The sequence below is a fragment of the Pelodiscus sinensis genome, chromosome 12, assembly GCF_049634645.1.
Source record: "Pelodiscus sinensis isolate JC-2024 chromosome 12, ASM4963464v1, whole genome shotgun sequence".
In the NCBI taxonomy this organism is placed as follows: Eukaryota; Metazoa; Chordata; order Testudines; family Trionychidae; genus Pelodiscus; species Pelodiscus sinensis.
In genome coordinates, this window is record NC_134722.1 from 11,375,893 (window position 1) to 11,399,796 (window position 23,904).

Here is a 23,904-nt window from a genome sequence, read left to right on the forward strand (position 1 = left end):
GGGGTTGCTCTCCCGTTGACGCTGGCTACTCTTCTCATCTTGGTGGAGAACCAGCGTCACCGGGGGCATGCCCAGAGATTGATTTATTGCATCTACAGCAGACATGATAAATCGATGACTAGTGTATCAATCGCTGCAGCTTTGATCCCCTGCATAGTGTGGAGAAGGCCTCACTCCATTTGACTCACACAGCTTTCTCTGCCATGCTGCTTCAGCCCAGCAGGGGGCATTGACTCTCCTGGGCTCTCAAGCATCCTACTTTGAGGGCTGGTGCCTGGATCTGGACCTGGCAGAGCGCATAGCAGCCCAAAGCTGCAGCCGCAGAGACAGGCCTGCTCAACCCAAAGTGGACCCTGCTCAGTCGGAATGGAATCTGAATGATTAAATTAGAGTCTCTATGGAGCATGGGTGAACTCGGATTTGTCAAAGGCGTAGAAACTGGCCAAATGTAGGTGGATTTTCACAGGGATAGCCAAAGGCACATCCCTGACACAAAGGCCAAGCCCCTGTTATGTTTCAAGTCCTTACTCCAAAACATGCCAATAGGGGGCAGGACAGAGCTAACACTGTTACCAACATTTTTGAAAATATGCTTACAGCAGACACGCAGCTTGGCAAATTTTAGTCGAAGTGCAGCAAAGTTCTAAACAACTGAAAACAGGGTCATATCATGGAAGGAGTCTGCCAACCTTAATAAAAGGTAATTTTATCAGGCCTGCCTTTAATATATTCCAAGAATATTTATTTAACTAATTCTCTATACACACTGCTACTATTTATATTATAAATCAGTCCAGTCTTGGACCAGAATCCCATTATGCTAGTCACAGTACAAACATACACACCTTCATGTGGTATTAGGTTTGAAAGTCTGTGGGAGTGGAGAGTAAATTGATGATGAAATAATAGCTACATATTTGACTGTTCTAACAAGAACTAGGTTCTGACAACATAAAAACTCACTAATCACATGTTGGCAGTTTATGTGCAACACAAGAGCAGATAAGAAACTCTCTCTCTGCAATATGGATGTTTATTATCCTAGGGTATGTCTACACTACCCTCCTAGTTCGAACTAGCGGGGTAATGTAGGCATACCGCGATTGCAAATGAAGCCCGGGATTTGAATTTCCCGGGCTTCATTTGCATAAGCGGGGCGCCGCCATTTTTAAATCCCCGCTCGTTCGAACCCCGTGCCGCGCGGCTACACGCGGCACGAACTAGGTAGTTCGAACTAGGCTTCCTAGTTCGAACTATCGTTACTCCTCATTCCACGAGGAGTAATGGTAGTTCGAACTAGGAAGCCTAGTTCGAACTACCTAGTTCGTGCCGCGTGTAGCCGCGTGGCACGGGGTTCGAACGAGCGGGGATTTAAAAATGGCGGCGCCCCGCTTATGCAAATGAAGTCCGGGAAATTCAAATCCCGGGCTTCATTTGCAATTGCGGTATGCCTACATTACCCCGCTAGTTCGAACTAGCGGGGTAGTGTAGACATACCCCCAGTCTTTTCATGTACTGCCCTTTAGTCTGTAAGGGTACGTCTACACTACAACGTTAATTCAAACTAACTTAGTTCGAATTAATTAATTCGAACTAAGCTAATTCGAACTAACGCATCTAGAACTAAAAACTAGTTCAAATTAGCGTTTTGCTAATTCGAACTAGCGCGTCCACACTGATTGGACACTGGGGCGCACTTAAGGGCAGCTGAAACCGGTTCTGGCAGGGCATCAGGTCAGTAGTTGCTTTGTGTGGCTGCTCTCTGAGGCTATCTGAGGCTCGAGCTTAAAGGGACCCCCCTGGACAGCTGGTTCTCAGCTTTTCCGCTTGCTTGCCAACCTCGCCGAGGGACAGCAAAGCGTTGGTCTCTGCGCCCGTCTGTGTCGGTGCTTCCCTTTGGGGCCGCCGCCGCAGCTGGCAACATGGAGCCAGAGCTCTCCCTGCACCTTCTGGTGCACTTTCTGGACTTGCTGCTGCAAGCCTGCCACCAATGGCTCGAGGCTGCCTGGCACCACCTGGTACACGTCAGCCCCCTGCCTCTCCACCTGGCCGCCCTGGGAGCTGTGGAGGAGCCGCGTCGGCGCCCCGGCACCGGCGTGCCCCGCCGTGTCTGGCGTCTGGACACCAGCAGCGACTGGTGGGACCGCATCGTCCTGGAGTGCTGGGAAGACCGACAGTGGACCCAGAACTTCAGGATGAGGAGGGACACCTTCCTGGAGCTCTGCGAGTGGTTCGTCCCTGCTCTGCGCAGAAGGGACACTCGCATGAGGCCCGTCATCCCCCTCCAGAAGCGGGTGGCCATCGCCCTCTGGAAGCTCTCGACGCCGGACAGCTACCGATCCGTCGGGAACCAGTTCGGCGTGGGGAGATCCACCGTCGGGGTGGTGCTCATGCAGGTACGGCACTCGTCGGCCACTGCGCCAGAGGGGGAGGGGGGCTGCAAGGAGGGGATGGGCCGCCCCAGGGACAAAGGGGGGGGCGGGAGGAGGCAAAAGCGCCCCGCACCAGAGGGGTCGGTCTTTCCCGGCCGTACTACACGCCGCCAGTGGGGTTGCTTCTGGGAGTGGGGCGCGGGGCACTGCCAGGGCACGAATGCTCCCAGCCACCCGGGCGCCCCACTGATTGGCGCTGTGCTGTGTCTCTCTGCAGGTGGTCAAGGCCATCAACCGGGTGCTGCTCCGCAGGGTGGTCCGCCTCGCCGACCCGGACGCCGTCATACGGGGATTCGGCGCCCTCGGCTTCCCCAACTGCGGGGGGGGGGCCATCGACGGGACGCACATCCCCATCCGTTCCCTGGAACTCCAGGCGTCCCGTTACGTGAACCGCAAGGGGTACTTCTCCATCCTCCTGCAGGCCGTGTGTGACCACCGGGGACAGTTCATGGACATTAATGTGGGCTGGTCCGGCAAAGCACACGGTGCCTGGGTGTACCGCAACTCCTCCGTGTGCCAGCGGCTGCAGGCCAGGACCTTCTTCCCCAACCGCCACATCAGGGTCGGGGATGTGGACATGCCCGTGTGCCTGGTGGGGGATGCCGCCTACCCACTGCAGCCGTGGCTGATGAAGCCCTACACGGGGCACCTCAATCCCTCCCGCCAGGCCTTCAATGCCAGGCTGACCAGGGCTCGCATCGTGGTGGAGGGGGCCTTCGGGCGACTGAAAGCCCGCTTTCGATGCCTCCTCACCCGTCTGGACCTGGCCGAGCACAACATCCCTCCCGTGGTGGCAGCATATTGTGTGCTCCACAATTTGTGTGAGAGAAAGGGGGAGGCTTTCCTGGATGGCTGAGGCTGACCGCATGGCTGGCCACTACGGGCAGCCCCGCACCGCCGCCGTCTGGGAAGCCCAGCGGGGGGCCGTCCGGATCCAGGAAGCCCTGCGGGAGAGCTTCCTGGTGGAGGAGGAGGACTGACCTCTCCCTTGCATGCCCCACTGGGGCCTTCTTCCACCCTACCCCCCTTCCCCTTTCCCCTCCCTACCTAATGTAAAATAAAGACACCTGTTTTTCAAACAAAAACGTCTGTTTATTTCACATAACTGGGGTGGGGGGAGGGAGGAATGAGGGTGGGAGAGGGGAGAGGGAAACCTGGGACGAGGGAGCTGGAAGGGGAGGGAAGGGAGGAAGGGAAAGGAAAGCTCAGGGGTGGGGGTCCGGCTGCCTCTCCTGTCTCGCCACACTGCGGGTCCGGGGGCGTCGGTGGGGAATGGTTGTGGAGGGTGGGGCAGGAAGGACGGGGGGTGTGGAGGAAGCAGGAGCAAGAGCAGGAGGAGCGGGAGCAGGAGCAGGAGCCGGAGCAGGAGGAATTGGGAAGCGGTCGAGCAGGCTCTGGAAGTGGCCTCTGAGGGCACGGCCCTGCTCCTCCAGTGCCTCCAAGCTCCTCCGGTGCAGCCGAAGGTCCTCCTGGACCCAGTGGTCCCGGATGCGGAGCTGTTGCTCCATGAACTGAAGGTGCCGCCGCTGGTACTCCTCCTGGTTCCTGGCTCTCCTGCTGGCCCGGGCGTGGGCGGCTGCTGCAGGCGGGGTGGTGCGCCCTGCAGGCCCAGGTCCTGCGGCTGTGGTGAAACAAGAACAGCGGTCAATTACCCCAGGGGCCCAGGTGCGTGAAACCCAGCTCCCCTCTGCAAGGCCAGGGCCCCTGCAGGATCCCCAGCTGCTGCTCCGTGGTGGGCAAGGCCCAGGCGCACGGTCCCTGGGCTCCCTCTCGCCCCAGCCCCCCGTACACATAAGGGGAGCACGATGGTACTCACATGTGGACGCCTCCCCGGCCTCGATGACACAGGCGAGCGGCTCTGTGGGGTACCTCGGGGGTCCCGGGTCTTGGGCAGGCTGCCGGCAGGCTCCTGGCTCTTGGAGCCCTCCTCCTCCTCCTCTTCCTCCTCCTCTTCCTCCGTCTCTGGGAGCGGTCCCTCTGCCCCAGGGTCTATCACGTCCCAGGGGCAGGGATGGCATGAGCCCCCAGGAGGCGGTCCAGAGCCAAAAACTGGGGGCATGCCTCCGGGTCAGCCCCTGGCAGGCAGGCCCGGGAGTAGGACTGCCGCAGGTCCTTTATTTTCCAGCGCACCTGCTCCCGGCTGCGCTGGTGGCCCCTGGAGGCCAGGCTGGCAGCCATGCGGCCGTAGACTGTCGCCTTCCTGTGGCTAGTGCAGAGATCGTGGACATTGGAGGCTTCCCCCCAAACCTCGATGAGGTCCACCATCTCCGCACTAGACCACGCGGGCGCCCGCCTCTTGCGGCCCTGGGCAGGGTCCTGGGAGCCGCCAGGCTGGTCCCGGGAAGAGGGGGAGGGTTGGGTATCATCGGGTGGCTGGCTCATGGGTGTCAGGTGCAGGGTGTGCTGGCACGGGTGCTGGCAGCCTTGCAACTGGCACAAACTATGTAGTCAGCCCGTGGCCCTTTAAGGGCTCCGGGGCCGGGAGGGGGGCAGTAGAGTTTGCCTGGTGTTGGCCAGAGTGGCCACCAGGGCAAGTGGGAAGGGCTAGCCTCCCACTAGTTCGAATTAAGGGTCTACACAGCCCTTAATTCGAACTAGCAAGTTCGAACTAGGCTTAATCCTTGAGGAATGAGGATTACCTAGTTCGAACTAAGCGCTCCGCTAGTTCAAATTAAATTCGAACTAACGGAGTGCTAGTGTAGCGCCTATGAAAGTTAGTTCGAACTAACGTCCGTTAGTTCGAACTTTGTAGTGTAGACATACCCTAAGAGTTAGCCTGTGAAGAAAGTGGCTGTTTAGTACTGACATTAGAAGCGTGAAATTAAACAATGTTTAATATATTTGGAGGGGAAGGGGTTCAGTGTGCAAAAGCTAGGTTTTTTTGTTCGCTGTATAATAGAACTGGAGGAGAAAAGCCACAAGAGTTCACTCCCTCTTCCCTTCCCGCAAAAGAGTGTCCATACCTGGAGAGCAGAGAAACAACTTAACACCTTTCCTGCTGCCCCCCCTGTGGAGAATACATAAGATGCCATAGTGCAGAGTTTCCCAGTGCCTGGGGCAAGGGACTAGGCAGACACAGAAAATGTATTGGAGAAATCAGTGAGGTCTCTAACACCACATGGTGGAATTCCTTTCATTCTTCCTGAAGTGAGGCTCTGCCAGAAGTCCTTGTTACTGCAATTGTCCACAGTATTGTATGCAGTACAGGTGTTACTTTGCACATGGTGAAAAAGACTATTTCCAACACTGACATTTGACATATTATTTTCATTCTTTTGGTGACAAAGGGGCAAATCCCACTGGCGTTATTCACACAAGTAGTCCCAGTGGAGTCAACAGGCCTACTTTTTGGAGTGATGTGAGAAAGATGTGGCTCTAGATACCTAGAATTATCAAAAAGATGAAGAGCACTGTGGAAGATAAATGGGGGAAGGGAAGATGATAAAGCAAGAGAGTGAAGAAGTGTTCAGAGGGAGTAGAAATACTCAAGAATTTATAAATGTTAAGAGATCCAGCCTATTCAAATTAGATACCAAACAACATTTTTGCTCTGCAGTATATTTAGTTGAAATAGTCCAGTGTAAAGATCTGACAATAAAAATATATCTAATGTTCTAATTTGCATAACAGAACATTGCAGGTTCTGCAATCTCCAATGACAGTCTAGGTAACTGTGGCCCTTTATGGTCCCCTCCTACATGGAGCACCATAGCAGTGTAGCCATTTCCACTCAGGCTGGAGCTCAGGCTCTGAGAACCACCTCCTTCTCCGAACAGGAACAGCTACACTGCTCTTTTTATCCCCTAGCACAAGTCCAAGTCAGCAACTTGCTGCAGGTGGGGAGGGAGAGGGAAGCAGTATAGATGTATCCTGCATCTACATGTGGCACCTAAGTCCCTGCTTTTGGCACAGTTTACATTGTCAGAACTGCTACTGAACTGCTGCCTAAGTCTATAGGGGTGTGGCTAGACTACAGGGTTTTTTTTAAAAAAAAAGTGGCCTTTTTTCAAAAAAAACTTCCCCTGCATCTAGACTGCTGCTGCATTCTTTCAAAAGTAAATTGAAAGAACACAGTTTTTTCGACCGCGGAAAACCTCATTTTACGAGAAATAACACCTTTTTTTGAGAGAGCTTTTTCGAAAAAAGGCGCTATGTAATGCAATCTGTGCTTTTTCGAAAGAGAGCCTCCAGACTGCCTGGGTGCTCTCTTTCAAAAAAGCGACTTGCTTTTTCGAAAGTACTGGTTGTAGTCTAGACACTCTTTTTCGAAAGAGGCTTGCAGTCTAGACGTAGCCTCGGTGTTTGCAAATGCTGACTGGTGGAAATGCAAAGCTGCCTGTGCACTGAAATCACTCCACAGGTAACAAGTGGCTTGCAGCCCTAGCTCAAGCCAAAGCCCCGAAGCAGGATTCTCAGACTAGGTAGGGTGGGAGGTATGCCTGTCCCATTAACAGAGGCCAATCAAGTGGCGAGGTCTGAACACTCCTCACATCTGTTGGTAGGAAACAGAAGGTCCAGAAGGCAGTCACTGATTTGATACCTGGAGGGGCAGCAAAGCATCTCCAGAAAAGACAGCCCGGGGCACAGAGAAACACAGATGAGACAGCCAGCTGAGCCGCTGTTTCACTGGGTTACATAAGCTGGTGACCTAACACCTAGCTCCAGGAGAGGATTCGTGGCTGAGGCTCCCATGCACAGAGGTGCACCTCTCTCTAGCCTGACAGCCAAGTGCATCAGGCCAGCCACCTATGCACCTAAACCCCTCTTCTCTCTGCCCCTCACCTCAGCATATCGCTCCAGGCTAGTTTAGCAGCTTCTTGTTCTGCCATCCAGCTTCTGAAAGTTCCTTCTGTACATGTAACTCTCCTCATTATTATGTCGGGAGGCCCGGAGCCTAACTCAGGGCTGAAGATTCCTCAGGGCAGGAGGCCATCTCAAGGTCAGACTTGCAATGCTAAGCAAAGCAATGCCCTAAGTATCTTTAAGGATCTGAGCTCTAGTGAGATTCCCCCCCCCCCCCCACACACACACACACACATCTGCAGAGCAGAGATAGTGATCTTTTCCTAATGTCCCTGAAGGATGTGAAGATGAATCCTTAAGAGTTTGGACAGTGATCCGATTTTATAGTGATGCAGTCATGTTAAATGAGCATGTTACTAGACAGGGTAGCAGCACAGAGGGTTGCCGGTGAAGTTCCTAGAAAGAAGGAAAGCCAAATAGAGGTCTCTAATGCAGAGTGGGTGATAATACAAGCTACTGGAAAATACACAGCAAGGGAGGAGTGCATAGCTAAATAAAAAATACTAAATGTTTAAAGAGGTTTGGGGATTTTCTTTGTTTCCACAATCAATACGTAGCTGAACTATCATCTGTTTTCTATTTTGAAAAGGGACTTTAAAAGTGTCATTGTGGGATTCTGTGATTGTCTGTGCACCAGGATCAACACCTGGAATCTGAGAGTCAAGCTGGGTCATCTGAGGTACTGCATTACTGCCAATAAAGATTTTGCAGGTGAAATTCTCAGCCAGAATGGCTGAAGACCTGCCAGCCAGAATACAAAGACTCCAGCTTGCTCCTTATCTGTTAGCTGTGATTGCAGGAGTAAAAAGCAATAAAATCTTGTTTTTGTCACTAAAGTCAGCAGACCTGTCTCTGAATTCACACAAAGGGTAGATCTGTTGATTAAGAAGGTGCCACTGTTGGCTGTCACTATTCCAGCGACCACCGTTTATAAATCATTCTTCTCCTCTCTTCATCACAAACCTCCTTAGAATGAGACAAAGTGTGGCAATCAAATTAAGACCAAAATACTAACTCTGTGCACAGCATCTACTTAAATAACTTCACCAAAAGTGCAATAAAAAATAGAAAAACTTATTTTCATTAAATCACAAACTTAAATCACAGGACTTTAAATTACCCTGACCCCGGAAAACTGTTCCTTTTTCTCGGGCTTAATCTGCCCGCTTTGTAATAAAGCCACTTGACATTAATGATGTCTGCCTTTCTGTTTTCGTTTAGAAACAGCTTTGTGAAGAGTTACAGTCTCTCCGTCTCCAGGAAGTGAAAATGACGATGTCAGCTCCTCCTCTTAAGTGCAACATGAAAAAAGTGACTAGAAGCTTGTGACTGGCTACAGAAAAAAGGAAGACATTGAAAGGACAAAGAAGGGGGAGATGGGGGTGGCACCAGATTTGAATCCACCTAACTTCCCCGGAAACCACCAGTTTTAAGGACTCCTTTTCAAACTTACTTTCAGGACACATACACTCAGAGTGAGAAAAGACCCACAGTAAGGGGGTAGAAATAAGATCTGATCTCAGTCTTCTAAACTGCCATTACCTTTAAGACCCAGCATTTCCCCTTTGAGGAAAGACGTGCTAGATTAATAATTATTAATCCTTTAGAAAACACAAATATACCCACCGGGTTTGGAACAGATTTTCTTTACCTTTCAGGTCTGCTTTTATGGGCTCTGGGTGCTCCTCTTTGTTTCTACCAAAGATTACATCCATGTCTGCTTTACTTAAACAACCTGTTTATCTCTTGCACAGCTGGTGTTGTTGCTCTTGTGGTCCCCTCTCTGACTGGGCTGGGAACAGCTCTTTCCTGCTATTTATAGGACCAAAGTGCGCCTCTAGCCAGCTGCTGGTGGCTGATAGTCTGACAATTTACAATAGCTGTTCTTTAATCCTTAGCACATATAATACTATAATTCTCTCCCTCCCTCTCTGCACTTAACTCTTTATCTCTGTTCCTTGATAGAGAACTAAATTCACTTTCCTTTTTGCTTGTGATTGACGAAGATATCAGTTCCTGGGGAGGGTATTTTCTGATCCCTCAAGTATTCAGAGAAACTTTGGATATGGATTAGATAAGAATCCTTGCCTATATAAAAATGGGGAAGAAAAGAGCAAAAGAAATCTCTATCTGCTACTTTGACCCTGACTTTAGGCTTTTTTAATAAAAAGAGTCTCTAGGGTTGATCACATTCTTCTCCTTGGAATAAAGCTTGTGCCATTCTAAGATTTAGCAGAAAATAATGAGTGCAGAGCTCTGTGCTATAGTGTTTGATCGGCCTGTTGAAAAGGAAGCTAACGGGGCACCCCCTGACAGACAAAAGGCGAGGTCTTCACAAACAAGGGTTGTAACATACTCACCGTTACACGATGTGAGTGGGGGGGGGGGGGAAGAGGGGTTACACATTTTTTTAACTTCACTACTTTTGTTTCAGGATTAGGTTCTTAGCTGATTCCAGTGCTGTTCATTTTGCAGTAATGGCACAGGAATCTAAGAGACTATATTTAACATGAATGATAACAAGACTCCTTGTGCAGCTGAATATTACACAACTTCATGTGACATTCCCTTGGATGATTTATTTGTGCCTAGAATGTGTTTACATTGCTTCCCAATAGCTATTTAAGCAATGTAAATATTTACATGCTTATTTTATGTAAATGCAGCTTTCATTCCCTATGACAGCTCTTGCTGGGTTGCAGATATTGCTCCGTTTGGCCTTCTAGCAGTCCGCCCACAGGTCTGGCTTCATACTGGACAGTTCTTCCAGACAGCCACTGTGCCTTTTTCTCCTTTTGGAGAAGACCTACACACATGGTGGGCTCCACCAAAACTAAAGGATAATATGACATAATACTGTTAAATATGGAAATAAAGATGCTTTGCTAGAGTCTGAGTATTAGTAAAGAAGCACCAAGATATTTACAATGACGACTTGGAATCAAAGGTGAACTTCTACTACAAGGGCTTAGCAATGGGTTTGTTGGCAGCCAGAGAGAATGGAGAACATTTGTGAGGAAAGATAAGGGGTGTCATTCTTAGCCTACACCCCTTTTCCCTTTGCAGGGAGCCTCTCTTGCAACACAAGGCTCTCCATTGGTCCTGGTTCCTGCCCCTGACAAAGAGGCCATGGCCAGAGTGTATTGCACATTACTGCAGAAAATAAAGCAGGCTGGAGTCCAGTCCAGGGGTGGGAAATAAGTGGGAGGCTATTCACCTGGCTTAGCCCCTGACAGGCTGCAGGCATTTTATTTACCTGCACATAGGTATAGCCTCTGCAGCCAATGGGATCACCCTTCCCAGCCAATGGGAGCTTTGGGAAGTGGCATGGACTGGGACACCACTTGCTGCAGCTCCCATTGGTCAGGAATGGTGATCCGCAGTCAATGGGAGCTGCAGGCAGCTGTGCCTGTGGATATGCAGGTAAATAAAGCTCGACCGCCCACCACAGACTAACCCTGGTGAACTTCATCTGGCCTGTGGGCAGTTTATGGCCTACCTCTGGTCTAGTCCAAGCTAGATCAGGAGCCAAACAGATCCCTACACAGTCGCAGAAAACGGAGAGCACAACAACGGCTTAAAACTTCCTTTGTGCCTCACCTGCTGAAGGCCAGGAAGGAAATAACTGAGAATCATCCCCAGAATCTGACCATGTTACTGGTGGGATAGCCTAGGATGCATAGGGTTTTGCAAATCGCCAGCATGTGCACTGCAATTGCTGTAATGAGAGTGGCCAAAAAAAGACCCGAGAGAAGGAGTAAAGGAAGAAAAAGAGGCGGCCTAGGACAGAGCCATGTAATAATTTCACAAACAGCAGGAAAGAGGACCCGCTAAAAGAGATGCTGAAAAAAATGATCAGAGAAGAAAGGGGAGGCTATGTCTAGACTGCAGGTTTCTTTCGGGAGAAACTTTTTTCGGAAGAGATCGTCCGACAAAACTTCTTCCAAAAGAGCGTGTCCACACACAAAGCACACCGAAAAAGCAATGCGCTTTTGTGAAAGAGAGCGTCCAGATTGATTGGACGCTCTCTCGCTTAAAAGGCCATCCGGGACCACTTCAGGCAGGGCTTTAGATCACCAGTTGCTTCTGAGTGCTGGTGCTGGAGCCTTGCAGAGACACGCGCTTAAAGGGACCCCCCTGAACAGCCGTTTCTCTGCTCCTGCTGCGAGCTTGCCTACCTCTTCAAGGGACAGCAAAGCTCTCGCAGTACCTGCTGTGGTTGCCCTGCTTTTTTGGATGCCACAGATTTTCTCTTGCTTGTCATGGAGCCGGAGCTGCCCCATGGCATGTGATGGCCCCACACAGCCATGCTACAGTTTTTGCAGCACTTTGTGCCAGCTGCCTTCCTGGTCCTGCATGAGCTTGAACCCGAGCTCATTCTTGGGACTCTCTCCCTGGGTGCGGGAGCTACATTCTGGCAACCACACCCCACAGTGGAGAGGCGTTTCTGGAGGCTCGACACCAGGTCCAACTGGTGGGGCCGGCTGGTCATGGAGTGATGGGATGACCAGCAATGGCTCCAAAACTTCCACATGCAGAAAGCCACCTATTTGGAGCTGTGTGCCTGGCTCGCCCCTGCCCTCTGGAGATGCAACACCCACCTGCGGCCCGCCATCCCCCTGGAGAAGTGGGTCGCAATCGCCATCTGGAATCTTGTCACCCCAGACAGCTACCAGTCGGTGGGCAACCAGTTTTGCGTGGGGAAGACCACCGTTAGGGCCCTCCTCATAGAAGTAAGGCACCCTCGGGATGCAGTGCCTGCAGGGGTGGGGGCAGAGTGTTGGATAAGGGGGACCTTCAGGAAAGAGGGGATGGGGCCTATAGGAGGGTGGAGACAGGATTGGGGAGAAGCCCTGTGCCTGGGGGGTTGTGCCATCCTGCCCTCACATAGCCCTGCTGCTGGGGGGCAACCTCATAGGGGGTGGCTCCTGGGGTGTTTTGGGGAGGGAAGGAGAGGAGAGGGGGAGGGGCACCTCCCAAGGGTTCAGTCACTCCCTCTCTCATTCTCTGTCTGTTTGTCTCCTTCTGCAGGTGGTGAGGGCCATCAACTCAATCCTGCTGTGGAGGGTCATCCGCCTGGGGGATCTGGACCTGATCATGGCCGGATTTGCTGCCCTGGAGTTCCTGAACTACACTGGAGCCATAGACGGGACCCACATATCGATCCGTGCACCAGGGCAGTGAGCAGCCCAGTATATTAATAGGAAGGGCTACATCTTGATGGTCCTGCAGGCCCTGGTCAACCACCGTGGACAGTTCACAGACATTTTTGTCGGGTGGTCGGGCAGGGTACCCGCTGCTTGTGTGTTTCGGAACTCTAGCCTGTACAGAAAGCTGAAGGTGGGCACATTCTTCCCCCACCAGGAACTAACAGTTAGGGATGTGCAGATGCCATTGTGCATCATGGGGGACGTGGTTTACCCCCTGATGCCGTGGCTTATGAAGCCTTATACCGGACACCTGATCCCCAGCAGGGACCAATTTAATGCCCACCTAACCCGGCCAGGATCGAGGTCGAGTGCACCTTCGGCTACCTCAAGGCACGGTTCGGGTGCCTGCTGACCCGCCATGATGTGGGGGAGCACAACATCCCTGATGTGGTGGTGGCATGTTGTGTCCTCCACAACATTGTGGAAAGGAAGGGGGAGGCCTTCCCCTGGGGTGGGGAGCAGACGCCGGCCACAAGGGGCGAGTCTTTGAACTGCCATGGACAGCTGCCCATCAGCCCGGGGTGCACATCCGGGAGGCCCTAAGGGAGAGGCTCTCTGAAGGACCCCAGTAACTCTTCCCAGGGCCTCCCCAACAGGGGCCTCTGGCTTGCTGTCCCATCCCTTTCCCAACACAACCCCTCCCATGACCTCTCAATAAAAACACCTGATTGGTTTCCAGCAAAATGAAGTCTGTATTTATCTTTCATTTAAAAAAGGTGGAGAGAGGGAGGGGGGCTCAGAGTGGCAGGGGGGGGCAGCTAGATGTGCCACCTTGGGTGCAGGACCTCATTGGAGCTGGGGTTGGATGGGCCCAGGGATCACAGGGGGCTAGGCAGGAGGGGGGGCTGAAGCGGGGTCAGGGATGGCAGGGGAGCAAGGGGAGGGGGCATAGGCATCACGTGTGGAGGGAGCATGTGCATTGCTTAGGGAAGGATCAGAGGCATTGCATGGGGACGGGGGAGGGGGAATGGGCATAGCAAGGGGAGCAGGAGGAGTGGAGCAGGTGGTGTGCCATCATTTATCTCAGGACGGCACACATGCTATCACACTGCTTCATGAGCTGGTCCCAGGCACGGTTCCGTCGCTCTGCATCCTCGCAGACCTTCTGTGCCAGAGTCTGCTGCATGTCACGCAGGACGCTGACATGCTGGCCCATGAGGTCTTCCTGGACCCTGGCGTGCTTTCAGGTCCCCCAGGCTGTGGCAGCTGGCATGGGTGGTGTGGCTCACCCCTCAGTCCCGACTGTGGAGAACACAAAGAGTGAGAGGCGGTCAGTCATCCATGCAGACACTGTCCCTGAGGCCATGCCCTCCTCTGTGAGCCAGAGGAGGGGGATATCCAGGGAGCAAGGTCATGTGTAGCCTGCACAGCGGGCCCTGCCTCCCAGGGCCTCCGAGGTGCCCAGGGGACCATGCTACCCACATCTCCCTCCTCCCCCAGCCAAGTAGGCAAGGGAAGTGTCCAGCCACATTGGGATCCCATGGACGGCAGAGGAGCTGAGAGCATCCTGGCCCTCCCTGGGGTCCAACCACACACCTGCAGCTTGCAGCACTGCCCATGGGAGTGGGTTGTGCCTCGCATGTGCAGGCATGCCCGCGTGCTGTGTGCAGAACTCCTTGGTGTGCCTGCACCCTTGTGGCTAGCCTGCTTCCAGCCATGGCAGGTGCTGGGAGGGCTTCCCCCCCCCACGGCCAGACATTGAGCCTGGGAGCAGGATCCCACCCGTGTTATGGGGCTGCCTGCTGAGTCTGCGTGCCGACACTAACGCTGCATGTGGTTCCATGTGCACCGACTGCAGCACGATGTCCAGCCTGAGCGATGCTCGCACCCCGCCCCCTGTGCGCCCACCTCCCCCGTCCTGTGTGTGTGATGAAGTGAGAGCACTCACCTGAAGATCCCTCCCTAGTGTCAGACAAGGCCTGGGAGATGTCCTGGCTGAGAGGCACCAGCTCCCGGGACAGGGTGACGGTGTCTGTCTCCTCCTGCTGGCCCTGGTTGTCCTCCTCCTCTGCCGTGACCTCTGGCCAGATGATGACGGGGGTCTCGAGAGTGGAGTCTGTGATGTTGGGTGAGGAAGATGTTTCCCCACCCCACAGGATCTGGTGGAGCTCCTGGTAATAGGGGCAGGTGTGGGGTCCTGCTCCTGAGCGCGAGCTGCGCTCTCTGGCCCTGACGTATCCTTGGCAGAGCTCCTTTACCTTACTCTGGAGCTATTCCAGGGTTAGGGATGGGTGTCTGCACTCTGCCAGGGACTCGGCCATGCACTCAAAGATCTTGGCATTGTGGCACTTGGAGCGGAGATCCTGCAATGTCTCCTCCTCGCCCCATAGCTCCAGGAGGGACAGGATCTCCACACCGGACCAGGAGGGTGCCCACCTCTTGGTCCCCCTCGGTGGGTCCTGGGACCCCTAGTGCTGCTCCCTGAGAGGGCCAGGGAGGTTGTGGGGGGGGCCTGTGGCTCCACCATGGGTGGAAAGGCCTGTGGTAGGGAGAGCCACCCTGTCAGGGTGCTGCTCTCAGGCCGGCTTCCTGCTACAAGGCTTGTCCAGGGTGCCTGCAGCTTTATGAGCTGGCAAGAGATAGGAACTATTGAGTTGTGGTTAGTATGGATGGAGTGTCCACCAGAGCACCTGTGTATATCCTGGAAGCTTCTTCTCCAAAAGAAAACCCTCCTTCCCGTCCACACAAGCCTTTTTTCCGAAAGAGCTCTTTTGGAAAAAGGCTTCTTCCTCCTAGAAAGAGGACTACCAATGCTGGAAAAACCCCTCTGTTCTTTCGATTTACTTTCAAAAGAATGCGATTGCAGTGTGGATATAACTCAGGTTTTGTTGGAAAAATGGCCGTTTTTCTGAAAAAATTCTGTAGTGTAGACATACCCGGAGAGTCAGGAGAGAAGAGACACACAAAAGTCAAAGGAGAAGACAAGACATTGAGGAAAGATTTTTAAGAACAGGGTGGACAAACACCTGTAAGTGATGATTTACTTTCACTTGGCACTGCCTCAGCATGGCAGGATGAACTAGCTACTCTTGTGCTATCCACACAAAAGTCTCTGTCACTCACTCACCCTAGGGGCATACATCTTTACCTGTTCCTTAACCTTACACTCTGCAGGTTTACAGAGTCTTTTACCAGTGAAAGAGCCACACATAGTAATAACCTATTTAATCTCTATTTATTAATGATCACCCAAAAAAATGCAAATGCTAAGCATACAGTGCTCACTACTCCCATTTCTTCATGGCCAGTCAGGATCAGGTCCATCTGGGGGACTCAGTTTCTGCACAGTATCATTTGCACAGAGCCAAGATCTTAGTAGTGTTGCCAGATGGTTTCAGCAAAAATACCGGACACACTTGACATTACATCACAATCTACAATACATCTTATTTAGAAAATGCCAGACATTTATATTTTCTCATTTATATTTTTTCAATTTGTTTCCCGAACAGAAAATTCAAATACTGGACTGTCCAGTTCAAAACCGAACACTTGGCGACCCTAAACATCTGGCAGCTCTGAACTTAGAGTTGCGTCCTGGAGTTGGGTCCCAAAGAACTTCCTTTTGGACCCCAGTTTATATAATGAAACTCGAGTCCTGCTCACCTAGACCTTAACCAATCACTATATTAAAACTAGCAGATGTACCCAGCGTTGCTTGGACCCTTAACTGTTTTTTTGGGGGGGAGGGAAATGCTGGAGACAGGGCATGGTATGGAGAATGGAGGAGTATGGGCAGGGGGTAGGAGGTGCAGGGGTCAAGGCAGCGTGTGGGGAGGCTCAGGGCAGGGGGCTGGGAAGTGCCTGGGGCCACACTGGGCTGGGGCACTCGCAGAGACTGGGGCTGCACTGCCTGTCCCCTTGTCTGCTGCTGGGGCTGGGGCGGGGGGGGGGGCATGGATTGAGCTCCCCTTGTGGTGGGGCAGGAGGAGAACGTAGTGCCCCCACCCCCCATGTTAAACTCCTATCCTAACATGCTGTAACACAGTGGTCCCCAACCTTTTGAGGTTGTCGGGCACCAGGGGGTGTGGCCATTCACCCGCCGGGCGCCAGGGGGTGGCCCCCCCCATAGCCGCATGCCCGGGGGCGGGGCCCCCCCCATAGCCACGCGCCTGGGGCCAGCGCCCCCCCCCGCCGCGCGCCGCGTGCCTGGGGCTGGCGCTCCCCCCCCCAAGAGCCGCACGCCTGGCGCTCCCCCCCCCAAGCGCCGCACGCCCGGCGCTCCCCCCCCCAAGCGCTGCACACCCGGTGCTCCCCCCCCCAAGCGCTGCACGCCCGGTGCTCCCCCCCCAAGCGCCGCGAGCCTGGGGCCGGCGCTCACCATGCGTCATGTGCCCGGGGCCAGGCCAGCCCCGAGCACCTGGCGGGTGCATTCAAATGCCCCCGCGGGCGCCATGGCGCCCGCGGGCACCGTGTTGGGGACCACGGCTGTAACAGAATTATCTAATCAATTATATCCCACCACCTTCATCAATTCACACCCAGGAAAATTAATTATAGAACAGAGAGAAACAATTAAAAACCAGACAAAGTTCATACAGACAAACAATAGGCAAGTGGGGACCATCAGGATAGAACCATAAAGAAATGAGGATTTCACAACCTCACGTATGGGTATGTAGTTTCTTGCCAGATGAAATGCTATCAAACTAAGTTTTCTTTAACCATCTTAAGATCTGTTTCTTTATCTGGTGATACGGGGTGCCAGAGTCCCCGTCTCAGCAGTCTGGAATTACACTCTTTTAATGTGATTAAGATGAAATGTGAGGAGAGGACGTGACTTCCTGCTTCTTAGATAATGGCTGCTGCTCTTTCAGTCTGGCTGCAAAGAGAGGACATAGGCTTTAGGCCTTACAATACGGCTACAAAGAAAGGCCTTATCCTTACACTCAAGGTCTCTTTTAGCCCTACATTTCCAATGACTGGCAATGTGAGGATCAGCACAGAAATGAGGTGACGGAGCCATGTTTGCAATGAGTCATAGGCTGGAGAGTGACCCCACCCTGCACTCACCCAGCATGGGGGGGCTCCAATGTTCCAGATGGCTGAGCCCAGCTCCCCACTTCACACACTGACACAGGGCACATGAGAGCACAGCACATCCCCAGTTTGGGCTGTCTGCTTCTTCATCATGACTGAGGGGTGGTCAGGCCAGTGTTACCACATATACCATATCGCAATGCCCAGGCCCAGCAAACAGAACAGGAGATGCTGCTGCTGCCAGTTACTCTCCATCCCCCAAAGGGAGCTATTCATCTACACTCCTAATGGCTACCAAAGAGGCAGTCACTCTCCCTGGTTCCCATTAACTGTGCCACTAGACAGACTCCCTAAGTCTGATGTGGATGGAGTGCAGGCCTTGAAATTCGTTCAGGACGAGTTCATTAGAAAACTTGGTGAGAATAATTTCAATGGAAGACCACACCAAAAATAGTCAATCCAATTGTGTGCTTTGCTGCTTAGATATAGGTTTTGATATTTGAAACAGCCACGTTTGAAAGTGCCGGCAAATATATGATAGCACTTAGTTAATAAGCTAGACGCAGACTTGTAAAGTCCTATCCTCCCACTTGCTTGGGGTAAAGTGCATTTTTCCATGGTAAGCTAAGTATTTTAAGTTTCATGCTAATGATGACATTTAATTATGAGTTGGTGAATTTTCGTAGTATCTTCCTCCCTTTATGTTCAATGTACAGTATGATTACATTTATTTTAACCTACTTGGTTAGCAAAGGAAGAAAGCAGGACTTGGATCAAACTTCTGATTTCTCCATCACTTCATAGTTTCTGAATCCTCTGCTGTGGGAGTGTGTGTCAGCTGATGGTCAGGGCAGTGTGTGTGTGTTACAACCAAGTCTTTAACTGCTGAGACACAAGGTCCCATCGCAGCGGGCAGCTTAGGAAGCTGAAGGGCGCCCCGAGAAGTTTAATGTCTGTGTCTTTACCGCTAGGACCGGGGTCCCGTCACGGAGGGCAGCCAACAGGCTGACACACGCCCCAGAGTTTATAGGAAGAGCTTATTACATCTCAGATTTCAACTGCTAGGATACAGGATCCCTTCGCAGTGGGCAGCCAGGGAAGACTGAGAGATGCCCCTACGGATCTGTCCTCTGGAAGTGACACGATCCAAAAAGCCCAAGCTCTCCCTATACCTATCCCTTATGACCAGCTGAAGTTCTTTTAAATTGTGCTTGGTTCTGTTACAGCAACTGAAGGAGTCAGGTTAAAGCTTAAACAGTTACAGGTTTATTAAAGAAGCTTATAAATCATATGGTTACAATGGCTATTGCTCTATTTCTTAACTGCTAGCAAATATAGCTCTTAAAAATGGTTACAAAGAAAATAAAGATAGAAAATAGAAATAATGGTACCAAGTGACAGCTTAATCTTTAAAGAGCTCTAAGTCTATATGTACACTTAAGACAAAGGACCACATCCAGGTACAATTTTTACCCCCTTCTGTGCCTCTCGACTCCAGCGGGTCAAGCCAGGGCCGGTCTCTCAATTCCTAGGAAAGACGAATACGAGGTGGGCGTCCCTGTGGAACCTCGGGAGGTCAAACAACAAACCCGACCAGCAGATAAATGGTAGATTGACACTCAGAGTAAATGTGCTGCTGGACCCATCTTTATACTCATAGGGGCTCGTATCCTCTTTCTTATCTAAAATGCCAAATTGTGTTGGTTTGTCTTTGTGACGCCAGTTCTTACAAGGGAGTTCCAACTTAATTTACACTTGCAAGAGAGATAACTAAATTGTGAGTACTGGACATTTTTTTTACTGGGCAAGAGATTCCTCCCCCCGCAGACAGCTGTGTGTTCGTATCAATATGGGTTTCAGTCAAGGGCACTCCTTGGCAGCCTCTTGGTCAGCAATTGGCGTATCTCTGTTTACAGCCATTCAGGGTCACAGCAGCCTGCATATCTGGGCCTTCTGTTCAAGGCTTTTACTGCTCTGTGTGCCCTGCATGCTCCAGGCAAGCAAAAATGGATGTTACAGGGGGGGTTCCTGTCTGGCTACAGTGTGTTTACTCTACAGCAAATGTTTTCTTGGCAGATGTGGACAGTAGATTGTTTTTTGGTTGATGGGTTTTTCTATAGAAAATGGTTTCTTCACCCAACATGAATGGCAGGGGGCAGTCAGATCACAGCTGATTTCAGTCTCTTTCCTTCCTCTTCTGATTTACTTTGAAATTCAAGGAGAAGAGTATATAATTTTGCCAATAAGATCCTCCCTGAGATCTAAGGCTGTTTGTCAGCTCATTTTCTGCTGAATTCATCGGGGAGCTTGCCCTGCAAGTGTTTACACTACTGTACTCTGGCTTTGGATCAAACATTCTTTGTAAAATGGAAGACAAAGAACAGAGCACAGGAGTACACCCTAGCGTGACTCTGTGGTAGGGACAGACGGCAGTTCTCAGATCTTGGTTTGCCAGAAGCAGGTGAGATCTGTATGCAGGATGACAGCTGTTTGCCTTAGGCTGTATAAACCAAGACAATCCGGTTATCACTATGTTGCACCTGGGCACATCACGTTCTATACTGTACCAATGATATTGACTGCTATCTCCCTGTGCCAGGAGATGTAAACTGTAGTTTTTATCTTTGTTAATGATTACCTTGTGAATGTGATCTCCTTTTGGTAAAAAAGAACATTTAACTTCATTATCTATGGATAATTCCTACATGCAGTGTAAATACTTCTAAACAACTATTGACAGCTGATAAAATTCTTAGCTATAATATCAATAGCTAAAATATAATTAGACCTGTTTTCCAATAATGTTTTGACCAAAATAATTGTTTCTATAAGGAAAAATGTTCATCTTCTTTCATTCTGCATATATAAGATTGTATCAGCAATATTAAAACCATTTAAGTCAATACAACACAGACCCGTTAAATTAAGGGAATGGCTATAATCCCAGACACTGCCAGTGATGGCACCCAGGCTATGTCTAGACTGCATCCCTCTGTCGACAGAGGGATGCAAATCAAGAACATTGAAATTGCTAATGAAGCCGGGATTTAAATATCCTGTGCCTCATTAGCATAAACATGGCTGCTGCTTTTTTTTTAAACAGAGTTTTTTTTAAAAAAACCTGCAGACTAGACGCAGATCTATCGAAAATAAAGCCTTTTTCGACAGATCGTGTATTCCTCAAAAAACGAGGTTTACAGGATCTGTCGAAAAAGGCTTTATTTTTGACAGATCTGCATCTAGACTGCCATTGTTTTTGAAAAAACAACATTTTGAAAAAAGTGATGGCCATGTTTATGCTAATGAGGCACGGGATATTTAAATCCTGGCCTCATTAGCAATTTCGATGTGCCTAATCTACATCTCTGTCGATAGAGAAGTGTAGTGTAGACACACCCCCAGAGCTCTGGGCCCTTGAAATTGCTGTTGGAGAGCTGTACTGCACAATCCATGTAGCTCTGGGAGCTGGGTGGGGCACACTGCACTCTGGATAACACAGACAGCTGGGTGCCCCGGCCTCATCGCTTCCGCCCAAGGCTCTGCCCCTTCTGCTGTAAGACATTGGGATCTGTACCTCAGTTTCCCATCTGTATAATGGAGATAATGATATTTACCTACTTCATGAAGTTGTGATGCACCAATGAAAAGTACTGTAAACCACGTGTAATCCTTTTCTTCTGCAGAAAAAGACTCCTGGCCTCATGTCAGTTGCTCTTCTCTAGCTCAGTAGCTCCCTAAACAGAAAATAAAACTAAGCACCAATTTAACATAAGAAACAACAGGTCTGATTCTGCTCTCACATCTGTGAGAACAAGGAGCAACACCACTTATGTCAGAGGAGCTGCAATGGCTGAAAGCTCAGAATCAGGTCAACCTTCCTGATGCTCTGTCCATGCTACGGACAACTTTGTTCCAACCATTGTTGGCCAGAACTCCAAAGCCAGTTAATGTTTTACCCAGGGAGGGGACGTTGAATGATAAATTCACAAATAAGGTCTCCAATTAAGATACTATCTTAATTGTACCATTAGTCAGTTGTTAGGACAAATCAGCATATATCCCACACTGCGGTTCCACACGCTATCTGAGTTCAAGGCTAACCCTGATGCTCAGTACAGGGGTCATAAGACCAGCATGATCACAAGACACTCTTTGCACGTTTCTCCCCTTCATGCCCAGTGAGCTTGGCAATAACTAAGTGTAGGAAGGGGCAAGGGATGCAGCAATCTCAGCTGGGGTGGGAGGAGACTGCAATTGAAGAAACCAGACTGAAGCCAAATGAAGACTGCCTCAGCAAGCAAACATACCCTATTCCTCCAACTGCCCCTTGCTACCAGGGCATTTAGCTCTGTGCAATGTTGTAGTCACATTGGTCCCAGAATATTAGAGAGACTGGGCAGGTGAGGTAATATCTTTTATTCTTTATATGGGAAGACGAGCTCTGTGGATGTGCAAAAGCTTTGTCTCTCTCGCCTAAAGAAACTGGTCCAATAAAATATTAACTTACCACGTAGTCTCTTATTTTGCAACTCCCATTTATAGTGACTCCACACAGGCCTGTTTTGTTCACCCATCTGATAGTTTATTTCTCACTTCTAGAGATGGAGGAATATTTCCAAATTCCGCCTCTTTCTCTTCGCAACTTGTCCAGGAGCAAACCTATTTGCTGTTGGAACTACCTTTTCTGATATGGCAAAGGGGCCTACACATTTTGACTGGCTTTTAAAAAAATAGATTAATCACTTCAGTGGCTATTTTTTTGTCTGATGATCATTCATTCACCTAACAGCTGTGTAGCCACGTTGCCCCATCCATGGTATAAACACGAAGGGATGATAGATTCTTATCAGCTTTGGCACAGCTAGGTCCTAAAAGATTTGGCTTACAAAGTATGTAGTTTTACAAATCCTTCTTTCCATATGAAATGAGAGAATGTCTCACCCAGGGTTTCTCACCAGACTCTCCAACTACTGGAATGTAAGTTAATTTTTGTATCTAGTAAAGGTAAGTTATCAAGCAAGAGTTATTTTGCTAATTAAGATAACATTTCAATTGCCCTAGGGCACAGTTCACTGGTGATGTTTCTAGGATGCTGTGTGGAACTGTATAGCACATTGAAAAAAACCTGAGCCATGGGAGCCTCCCCCTATGACAGAGGTTAGGGTAGCATGGGATAAATATGGGCTAGCAACAGTCTGGGCACAGGGTCACAATGAGAACTTATAGACTCAGTTACAGGGAAATCCCATTTTTAGGCCTTGGAGTGGAAACAAGTATTAAAACAGGAGTCAATTTCATGAGCTAGTGGAAATTATCTCCTGTAGAGCAATGGTTCTCAACCAAAGGTCCAGGACAGACTGGAGAGCCACCAAGCAGAGCCAGGATTAGACTGATTGGGGCTCAGGATAGAAAGATGAAGCCCCACTGCACAGGGCCCTGAGCCTCACCCTCTGGAGCTATAGACAAAGTCTGAGCAACATAGCTTCACTGGAGCCCCCTGTGGCATGAGGCTCCAGGCAATGCACTGCTTGCTACCCCCTAAGGCCAGCCCTGGCTTCTACATGCAGAAAACCATTTACTGTAGCACAGGTGAGGGCCTGGAGCTAAGAATAGCACACGGAGGGGCTCAGCATGAAAAAGATTTAGAACCCCTGCTAAAAAAGCACTATTGAAAGAGACCCTAACATTCCTTAGATAAACCTATCTAATGAAACAAACCCCAACCCCCTTCAGTGTAGCTTGCACAGCAATGGAGCTGTGTTATAGAACACTGGGAACAAAGGGCTGATCTGAATGGAATAGCAATGGCCCAGATAGGTTTCCAATTTAATAATCAGACCGACTGCAGGCGTCAGTGTTTTGGAGTAATGAATATCAAAGCATTTATCCTAGCAGAAGATATACAGGGATATCTGTATGTCAGTGATATCTGGATGCTCATTGCAGCTGCTGTTGCATTTGCCTGCTGATTTCGCCAGAGGTTTTCTATCAAACTCATTGGAATCCTGGATTACTTTTAGTCTTTTCAGGGAGCAGCTTGATGTGGTTATGGACAGGTTTAATAACAAATATATATATATATATTATAGGAACATTTGCTAACAAAGAAATGCCAGAAAGACACCTTTAGAAATAAGCCATCGTATCAAATACACCTTGTTACTGTGTCACTAAAGCAAAGCATCTTCTCTGGCTGTTGATTTTGAAAACAAATTCTGTGCATGCTAGAGTCATTCTCCCTGACCGTTTCATGAGCAGGCATTTATGTGGAAGTTATCCTATGTCCTGCTTAGCTATATGAAGCTCTCCTTGTCTTTAGCCCACATACAAGCTGAACAGTGTATTTTACAAGCAAAGAACAAATAGGAATTGCATTTATCAGGAAATACTTCAATGTTGTGTACATCATACCCTTGACAGTTTATATGTCAGTTGATTTTAGAGGGTACCTGGCAAGTATGGCCCGAGCATTGATCCTA

The 23,904-nt window shown here is 50.2% G+C and overlaps 1 protein-coding gene across 6 annotated transcripts in view; it reads right to left on the reverse strand.

The window, feature by feature from the left end:
* Nucleotides 1–23,904, reverse strand: part of BCO1 (beta-carotene oxygenase 1) — a 146,549-nt gene that overhangs the window by 32,321 nt on the left and 90,324 nt on the right. For 3 of the 6 annotated variants that reach the window (XM_075940005.1, XM_075940004.1, XM_075940007.1), the window contains one exon: nt 21,040–21,159. Coding sequence is in view for 1 of the 6 variants with exons in the window: in XM_006122671.4 (XP_006122733.2) it covers nt 8,887–8,950 (64 nt within the window). In the remaining 5 variants the exon portion in view is untranslated. Of the gene's footprint in view, nt 1–8,861; nt 9,020–21,039; nt 21,160–23,904 lie in introns of those variants that run through there. The other 3 variants (XM_075940006.1, XM_025184441.2, XM_006122671.4) reach the window with 3 other exon arrangements.